We start from the raw sequence: 10,079 nt of genomic DNA, 5'->3' as shown, positions 1-10,079 counted from the left end.
GAGCCATAAGTGAAATCTACATCCCTAGATTCAAGTCTTTAGTGAATTTTCTCCATTTGTAACTTGCATTGATCTAATCAGATTGTAGGAAGTAGCATTTATAATATTTCTACTCCAATTTATTTTTAATCTAAATAATTGAGTAAATAAAGACCTAGTAATTGTTTAACTTGCTCCTTGTGGGATCGACCCGATACATGCCCTATACTACTTGATTGACCTGTATACTTGCAGACAAACGAGTATAAAATCGGAATTAAACTTGCACTTATATCAAAAAACCCGTCATCTATAAATTAAATCTCTAAAATGCATAACGTACTTGACCAAAATTTCTAAAATAACACTCCTTGTATTTACAGCTTTGAAAATAATCCATCCTCATCTTAATCCATAGAACTTTTGGTTAAATTTCAAATGATATCAATTAGAACTTTTCTCCATTAATATACTTAAATTATCATATGAATATACACAATCACAACTATTGCAACTCTATTTAATTGGACAATTTTCCAAATTGACTACACTTTTTTTAAAAAACTAACATGTAAGACGACGTCTTTTAGCAATTGTTCATTGGTCATACGTTAGCCAAAACCGTATCAATTATAAAAGTGGAATGAAAAGTCATATTATTACTTAAACAAGTGGAAATTTCTATAACTAAGCCATAATTTGTATGTGCAATATCTTCAACATAATACTTTAATGTATATATGACGTCACGGGTCAAATTACAGACTAGCTACTTGCGGTTGACCCAATAATTGAACCAATGATCCTTGTCTTAATCATTTTTTGAGTTAATGAATGGGTTCAGTTATAGAAGAAGGACATCACGAATTTTATACTGCATACATTGGGAATGAAAGAAAGAAAAGAAAAGGAATGGCATCAGTTTTTTTGTCTTAGCTATTCACAGTTACTGATATTCATTATCATTCAATTAATTATTTCTCTTTTTAAAATTGAACCAATTGTAGCCAGTTAGCCGATTCGACGGAACAAGAGAACTGTCAAGTAGGCTTCATAGCTCAATCAAACATGACTAGAAAAACGGTCAAATATGTATAGTAAAAGCCTCAGTATCCAGTCAACTCGGACTAGACCAGTTCGAGCAGTTTTTGGTTTCTTTATACATGGCCGATTTGTCAATGTAATATAATGGCTTGAAGATGGATGAGATGCAAATGGCTTGTCTATAAGCTAACTGATACATAGGGTCGATAACTATGACGGCAAGTAGCATTAGATTTCAATTCAATATGATGGATGCTGAGATAGGTAAACATCTATAGTCGATAATACTAGGGCAAATTTCACTTTACCATCTGTGATTTAGCGTTGTTTCACATAACTCCTCTTTGGTTTCAAAAGTTATACATAACCCCCTTATGGTTTGAATTAAAGTGTCAATGTGACGGGAATGATCAATCATAACGGTGTCACCTAAAATGTCAAAAATACCCTTATGTAAAGTTGAAATTTATGTATTAACCAAGGGGGGTTATGTGTATATTTTGAAAATCATAAGGGGGTTATATGGTAAAGTATTAAACCATAAGGGAGTTATATGGTAAAATATAAAAATCATACGGGGTTAATGCATTATGTATTTATAAGGGTAATTTTGACATTTTTAGAAGTTCCGTTACAAGTGACAATTTCCGTTACTTTGACACTTTAATCCAAACCATGAGGGGGTTATGTATAGCTTTTGAAATCATAGGAGGGTTATGTAAAAAAAAAAAAGGGTAAACCACAGGGGGTAAAATATAATTTACCCATAATACTATATATGTTGCAAATGAGATGCAAGCAACATTTCTCAAAAGGGATGACCATTTCAAACTATAATTCCCTTCTCATTTTATTATGCAAGAAGAAATTACAATACCTGAATACTCAGAACAAGAGAAACATTAACGACATCTTATATTGGTCAAGTAACACAAGTACTGAAGAAAGTTATGCTTTTCAAGAAAGTTATGCTGCTGATACTACAATAGGACTGCTAACAACATGACCAACTCCATCACTCCATGCATACCATCCAAATTCAAACTTTGTCTCCTTTATACTTGCAGCAACTTTTACTGTAATACTGAAGCTTTGTTTTTCCCCTATTTTACTAAAGTAGAGTTTTGTTGGAAGGATTTCAACGGTATAGCCCGGGGGTGGTACAATGCTTACTGTGTAAGTACTATTACCTGTACCAACATTTGTGACAGTTCTACTCACAGTCATGTTGCCATTGAGTTTTGCAATTGCAAGTGAAGGGTAATTAAGATCACTGGGAGGAGGTACATGCTTTGGACATTTGAATGATGGATCGAGAAAAGCTGTGCCACTACTACAGAGGAAGAGAAGGTAATCAGCGTAACTTGCATCATAAACAAGTCCAGGATCTGCAGCTTTTGATGGTTGAAAATGCCCAGCCCCGTAGTGAAAAGGAGTTGCTATATTTCCAACTGCATCTGTTATTGGTATCTGTACATTGTTGACCCTTCTTGCTGTGTAAAGAAAGTAAAAAAAAAAAAATTGTACAGATGAGGCGAAGAAGAAAATAACATACTAACCTATATGTCAATTAGAGATTATATTGAACAGGTGTAAAAAGTAATAAAAATGTACAACCTGTGGTCATTAGAGAAGATCTTATTGCAGCACTACTCCAATCAGGATGTATAGCTTTTAGCAATGCAGCTACGGCAGAAGCATGTGGGCAAGACATAGAAGTTCCTGATGCAATGTTATACTTAACAACTCGATGATCTTGATGAAGCTGAGTTGGAGGCGATGCCTCAGTCCACGCGGCCAATATGTTTAGTCCTGGAGCAGTAATATCTGGCTGGTAGAATGAAAGAATTCAACCAACTACTGTTAATAATATGAATATTTTGTGGAAAAAAAAAACTAATCAATTTAAATATTTGAATTTTAAAATCCATGAGAGAACTGTGCAAAACTAGATTGGAAAAAAATAAAATGAAATGGGTATTCTCTATCATAAGCTTAAATGGCTAATCTCGTGGATGTTTGACAAAAGTGTAAGTATTTTGGTTAAGAAGCATAACTATTCTTATTTTGCTGGACGAGTTAAACTTGTTGAGTTATAAGTTTTGAGGAATTGAGTAAAAGAGAACAGCTACAATTCTTTCTATTATGAATCTGGAGATGAAAAAAAAAACAGGATACTAAATTTGGATGAGAAAAACTTTTTTAGAGCACGGTATGTTAGCTTATTCCAAATGATAATATATCATTTTCTATGTAATAGACATGAAACTGTTAACGACACAAAGATTACTCATACCCTTCTCAAAATAGGGTGGAAGGAAGAAACACTAATATTTCTATGCAGATAACACTTGTATTGTTTTGAATCTTTTGAATTCCTTCCCCCTAGTGTAATAATATTGTTCCGTTACCAAATTATGGATCGCATTAATTTACTTCAACAATAATTACCTAGAGAATTTTCATGTTAAACAATAATATTACCTTGAGAATATTTGGTTCAATTCCATTTGGACCTAGTGATGTGAAAGGAGCCATAAATGGTGCTGGTCCAGTACCAATAATAGTTCTTCCTGGGAAAAGTGTTGCTGTTGGATTTTCATTATTCAATATATAACTCACTATTGTTGCTCTATCATTCTGAAGCACAGTTGTTCCAGGGAGTAGGAAAGGGATTTCATATACTCCTTTTCCGACGTAAGGGTTGCCAAAAATGGCAGCCACTCCCCCTGCTCTTCTTACTTCCAATGCCTGAGAAATGAATCCTACCCTGCAGAAAACAACTTTGCCTTTGACATGCTTTTTGGAAAGCGTACCAGGAAAGCACCACCTGTAAGGTTTGTTCATAAATGAGTAGAAATGGTGTATATTATCCAAGGCGAAATCTTAAAAAAAAAAAAGAGTAAAGAAACAGAAGAAAGGGTGAAAATGCAAACCCTGTAGTCAGATTGGTGGTTTTGCCCGGGATTTCCACATGAACTGCATACACCAAAGGATACTTCTTCGTCTTTCTCAATGGCGTTACTGTACGCCCCTGTTGTGAAGATTAAAATGCAACTTTTGGTATGATATAAACAAAAGTAACTTGCCATGCTGCCACTAAAATTTTTTTTATTTGTGCATGTTGCAATTGATGGACAGTGACTCTTCTGATTAAAGAAAAGTTTTTTGGCAAAAATAATGAATGGCAAGTACTATATAGCAAATGATATAGTACACTTTTAACCATTTCTTTTGCAGTTAGTGATCTTTTTGTTAACATATACAGTAAGTGTCCTCTGAGTGTAGCAAAATCATATTTTGAGAAAAGTTAAAGATCTAAGTGTCCATTTGCAATCTTAATGTTTAATCTTAAGATTGCTGGATTATCTTTTAGTACCTGAACAATCAGGCCATTTCCCAGCACAATTGTTGATTGAAATATTCGATCAATGCTACTAGCACCAACTGAGATGAGCCATGGAGCTACATTTGCCACAGATGATGGAGTTGGCCCTGAGTTACCAGCAGCGCATACCACGATGATATCTCTCTTCAGGGCATGCAATGATCCAATTGCAGTGCCATCTTCAGCATACGGAAAGCTAGTGTTGCCACCAATAGAGAGGCTAATAACATGAACACCATCCTTGATGGCATCGTCGAAGGCAGCAAGCGTATCACCGTCCGGGCATACTACAACATTTAGAGGATCAGGTTGCCAACAGACTTTATAGATGGCTAGGCGAACAAAAGGAGCGCCACCAGAGGCAGTACCATTGGCGAATCCACCCAAGGAAGAAGCATTTGGAACTCTTCGTCCTCCGATAGTTGATGCTGTATGAGTTCCATGACCATTTTTATCTCTAGGTGAACGGAATTCCATTTTTTCCTTAACAGGGCCAAGTTCAGCCTCATAATGCTTTAGATAGTATCGAGCCCCAATTATTTTCCTATAACAAGTAATTGGCAATGATCACATCTCAATTAAAATTTCAAGTCACCAGAAAATCAAGCAAAAACTCATCTGTGCAAAAGGAAAAAAAAACGAAGTCCCTACAAATTAACTGATGTGATTAGCCAATGCACTGAAGGTATTCATTTTTAATTAATATTCTTTCATGTTTCTCTCAATGAATTGTAGTGAGGAAACACAAATTGTGAAGAGTAAATTAATGCCCTATGGATCCTTTTGCTCAAAAAAAGAATGTTAAAGGAGCCTAGATATCTTCTTTTACAAGATACTTCACACAAGTGTTCATGAATATGAATGAATTTCTGTAAGAGTTAAAGACACTAAGCCTCCTAACATTTGATGTCGCTTGTACTTTCTCAATTATTTTTGCTACACTTTACGCCTTCTGTTTAGCCATATCAGCTTTTACCGTGTTTCAAATTTACCCTCATCTCCATTTTTCTTCTTTCTTCTTTTTCTTGTCCGAGCTTCTCATATCACCATATTTAGCAATGCAATTATTTCTTTTGAGAAAATCAAGAACTAAGTTCCAAATACATTCCACTTTTATTGGAAAACAAAAAAAATCACCATCTTAATTAAATTCAAACCATTGTTATTGTTAAAAGTATGCTTCTTCAAAGTGGTTTGTTTGGATAGAGGATTATTTGCCAAAATTTATTTGCTTACATTATCGTTACATTTTCCAACACACTTTTTTATCTTTCCAATTATCTTTTTATTTCATATACATCACATCACAAAAAGTGCTACAGTAAAAATATCTCAAACAATTTACAATCCAAGGTGAGATACCAATGTTATAAAATATCTCTCATATGCATGTCATGAACATTTGAAAATTTTGATAGAATATTTTTGTATTGTTAAAATTACATGGTATTATTTTAATAATAATTTTTATTATTTTTTGTACATGAAATGATTTTATTTTAAACTTTAAAATAGTTTCGAAAGGCACGTGGCTTTTTTAATAGGTTAGAATTTATTTTTAAGGACATTCTCCGAAAACAAAAAATGAGATCTTATTTTAAAGTGTTGTTTCTACTAATTATTATTTTAAAATTGTTATTTTTTTTTTTTGCGAAACTGTTTGTCAAAGGGGGGAGGGGGAATGTAACAAAAAAAATGTTACAGGTGAAAGTGCAAATGGCACCAAACTTTAGGGGGTTTAGTGCTTTTAACCCTTCTAATAATGTATTAACTCTTAGCCTGCCTTCTTTCGCATGATTTAATCATGTAAAGGAACCGTTGAATTGAATGAAGAAAAGGGGATCTCACCTATTGCAATGGGAAGAGTTAAAGGCAATCCCTTGTTGACAAGTACCTTTCCAAGATTTTGGAACAGGTTCCATCCCTTCATCGTTAAAACTTCGAGACTCTGGCCATATACCTGGCAAAATAAAGTATAGATAGATAAAACAATCCTATTTTATGCACAACCAATTCCAAAAATGTGATGTGCTAAGTCAAATCTGTTCCACAAGCAACCATTCCTATTAAATTAGCATGCACGCTATTACCTTTTTTTTCTCTTGCTTTCTCTTTCTCTTGTAATGTTGACCCCGTCAACACACATCTTTGTCAAAAAACATTTTTTTATTATTCAGGTTAGACAAAATCATTTGTGTTTGCGCGTAAGTTGAAAATAGAGCCTTTTGTGTCAGACTTGAAAATTGAATTGGTTCATATGTATGCATACAGACACTAGAAGTCAGTCACCAAAATTATTAGGTAAAGTTACCGCTGTCAAAGACTCCAACGATAACATCTTTGCCATAGCTAGCTCTCTGAAGTAATTTTTCTCCGTTCACACGACTTAAGTCACCATTTGCTTCAAGTAAATTGGTGAAATCCCACGATCTTGTAGTTTGTAGCCGCAATCTTCTTGTTTGGCTACGGAAAACCGAAATCACTCTATCCATTTCTGCCAAGACAAGAGTAGGTTGTTTTCCATAAGCACGGTACAAGACCAGTTAGATGTCTAGGTAGGTTGGCATTAAAATTCTCCCAAACATTAGATGTCTAGGATATAGTACCATACTTTTTGTTTTATGAATGGTAGAATCAGTGGCGGAGCCAAAAATAACTTGTGATGGCCATCAACTATATATGGTGACAACTTGTGACGGCCACCGAACTATCCACATAATTAACTTCTTCACAACTAAATTTTACTCATTTAGGGTAATTGCTAGAAACTCCGCTGTGATTTCACCGAATATCATATTTCAAAATATCCACATGATTCTTGTGATTTTATGTAAAGTGGAATTCTAATGGATAGAACTTTATAATTTTGTTAATTTAAGTACCAATAATACTCTTACTTAACTACTAAATGGAAAGAGGATCTAATTAACCACTTAGTATAAAATCATGGAAGATTACATTGATAAATGCAAAATTATAGAAAATTTAAGTGGATATTATAATTTCATCAAATGTGTTTTGGAGCATAATTGAGCCCATCTTCATAATTGAACGTGTTTTCAATCGGTTTTTCACTTTATAAAAACTTCGGATAAATTATGAATCTATTTTGAAATGTTAAGAGAGTGATGCAATAACATGCAAAACCTGAGGGGATTATTAGTTTGTTTCCCTGTACATATATTCTCAAATCACACCATCAAAATTTAGAATAATGTGTTTGGTCATTCGCTCTATTTGGCGGTTAAAATCAATAGGAGGTTAACCAACATTTCACTAGCAAGGGTTTGGTGTTAATAAAGAGTGTTAACATTTGCAAAAATACCTTTCTAACATTTACCATTATCTATAGGGATAATTTCAGAAACCTCCCTTGAGATTCCTAACAATTTCATTGAGCTCTCCTAAGGTTTAAAAAATTACACATACCTCCCTTGTCATTTAAAATAACAATTTTACCCTTAAATATTTTAATGAAATTTTCTTATTTGATATGTTTATACTTAGAATGAGTTTTAAAATTATTTTTTCATTCTTTTTCCTTCTTATTCCTTTTTTAAAATTTTTCGCCAATACAACCATAGAACTACTACTATTGCCTCTAAGTTTCTATTAGAATCAAATGTCGAACAAGTGATTTTTTTAACAAGTTAATTTTATATACAATCCAATGTTTTTATTGATCGTTGTTTTCTATTTTTTGGTATTAAAATTAACAATAAATCAAAAAGAAATTGCCCAAAAGCACTACTAAATTATGATAATCACACTACTCCAAAAATTTATAAACTCTAAATGAATTATTTCAACATTTTCTTTTCTATCTTATAAATCTAAATCCATAATAAAATACCATAAAAAATATCATATCATAGTAATAAAATTATTATTATAATTGTTTATCAAATAGTAGATATGGACATGAAAAATTTGGCACCTTTTCCTTATAATTATACTAAATAATCTTATAATTGTATAGGAAAATAAATTAAAACTCATTCCACAAGGGCATTTTTGGGTATTCATTTAAAAAATTTTCCAAGTCAATATTATTTTAAAATTTTGTTACTAAAACTATCAAATCAAGGCAAGTAAGTATAATTTTTCAAATCTCAGAGGAGCTCACTAAAATTGTCAGAAACCTAGGGGAGGTTTCTGAAATTATCCCTTATCTAAACACATCTTATTTGGAAAACCTCCCACTCATACATAACTATGACTACACTCCATGATTAAATGATTAACTAATCCACTAATGAACGTTGCATCACCTCCCAAAAATCTCTTTATTCTATATCTTTTTTATTATTTGTTTTTTCTAAAATATGCGCACAACCCACTAGTGATTCTTAAATGCGTGCTGGTGGGAGTCTGCTGAAATTAAAAGAAATGATTATTACTATATTGCTGGAAAAGTTGAGCATGGGACAGAGGAAAAAAATAGTTCAATCGCCCATGGTGAGTTATGTGAAGAGTTATGGCCCTTTAGGCAGCTTTCCCTGATAATTGTGGCTAACAGTTTTCCTTTTTCTCCCAGATTAGGTTTTGGACACCCTTTTCTTCTTTTTTTTCCCTTTTTTTTTTTTTTTTAATTTCCCTACTAACCTGATACCGTGGAGGCTTCTTCTGGTGTAAGGAATGCCGAGAAGCCATTGATTATGTGTTTGTAGCTATGAATAAGACATGTCTCAGCTTCTTGTTTTGAACCCTTAACAGAATGTAGAAATGAGTGGTGGTGTTCCTCTATTTCTTCAAAGTTTCTGTTCCCACTGTGCTCTCCAAGGTACACTATATACACCTGCAAGAATTGCAATAATGGAGTGATTAGTTAAACTACAGAGAGAGCCAATCAATAAGTTGATAATTCAGGAGATATGAAGTGAAGACTTCACCTGCCGTTCTTCACATACGGCTTTCATATGAAGACTAATGAGAAGAAAGCATAAAACAGCCAAATATTTCTCCATGAATCTTTTGCTGAAATTGTAACTCGTGATGATGAACTTTGCCTATTCCATCATTATATTTAAAGGGTAAGAATCAGTACGCTATCGATTTACTATTTTTATTCTCGTATGGAACTTCATTTTTCCATAACACACGTGCATGGAATTGGCCAATTCAAAGTTCACCAAGAGATAAAAACTTGTGCTGAAAGTCTTCTCCCAAATTGACAAAAACATGTATGTTAATGGTTGGCCATGTCTGAGTAAGAAGCATGCTTATGTCAATGTCAAGAATTTTCAACCAGTGTTTAATTTTACGTAAACTTCAGTGACTGCCTAATAGTTCTGCGGTGATTGGGACGTTCAAATTTTGAAAGGAACGGTACATTTCTTTTCTTTTCCTCGTAATTTCATGACTGTTCTGCTTCGCCACCCTTGCGTAGCAAAAAAGGTTAATCATACTTTGTCCCCCTGAGTTTTGAAGGTAGTCACCTTTTACCACATCAACTTTAAAAATATGCATTTCACTCCCTACATGTGAACTGGTCAGACATTAGAATGGTTAACACTTTTTGAATTTTACTTACAAACATTAATATTTTTATCATAAATTAAATGTTTGAAAGTAAAATACTCATAAAGAGCCGATACTTTAAATAGGTAATGCGTACTGCATATAGTTTAACATGCAAATAGTTTGTTAATTAGTTAATTAGTTAAGC

General features: G+C 33.3%; 1 protein-coding gene across 1 annotated transcript; it reads right to left on the bottom strand.

The window, feature by feature from the left end:
* Positions 1-1,905: 1,905 nt before the first annotated feature.
* Positions 1,906-9,431, bottom strand: LOC113708469 (subtilisin-like protease SBT5.6). The gene is made up of 9 exons (XM_027230925.2): positions 9,304-9,431; positions 9,017-9,209; positions 6,723-6,905; positions 6,260-6,371; positions 4,403-4,955; positions 3,960-4,057; positions 3,508-3,853; positions 2,641-2,854; positions 1,906-2,516 (listed from the first exon to the last, which is right to left on the bottom strand). The coding sequence occupies exons 1-9, from the start codon at positions 9,376-9,378 to the stop codon at positions 1,990-1,992; spliced, it is 2,301 nt and encodes a 766-aa protein (XP_027086726.2). The 5' UTR covers positions 9,379-9,431; the 3' UTR covers positions 1,906-1,989.
* Positions 9,432-10,079: the final 648 nt, after the last annotated feature.

Source organism: Coffea arabica, chromosome 9c (genome assembly GCF_036785885.1).
Source record: "Coffea arabica cultivar ET-39 chromosome 9c, Coffea Arabica ET-39 HiFi, whole genome shotgun sequence".
NCBI lineage: Eukaryota > Viridiplantae > Streptophyta > Magnoliopsida > Gentianales > Rubiaceae > Coffea > Coffea arabica.
Note: the sequence above shows the minus strand (reverse complement) of the source record. Positions and strands in the feature narration are given on the sequence as shown.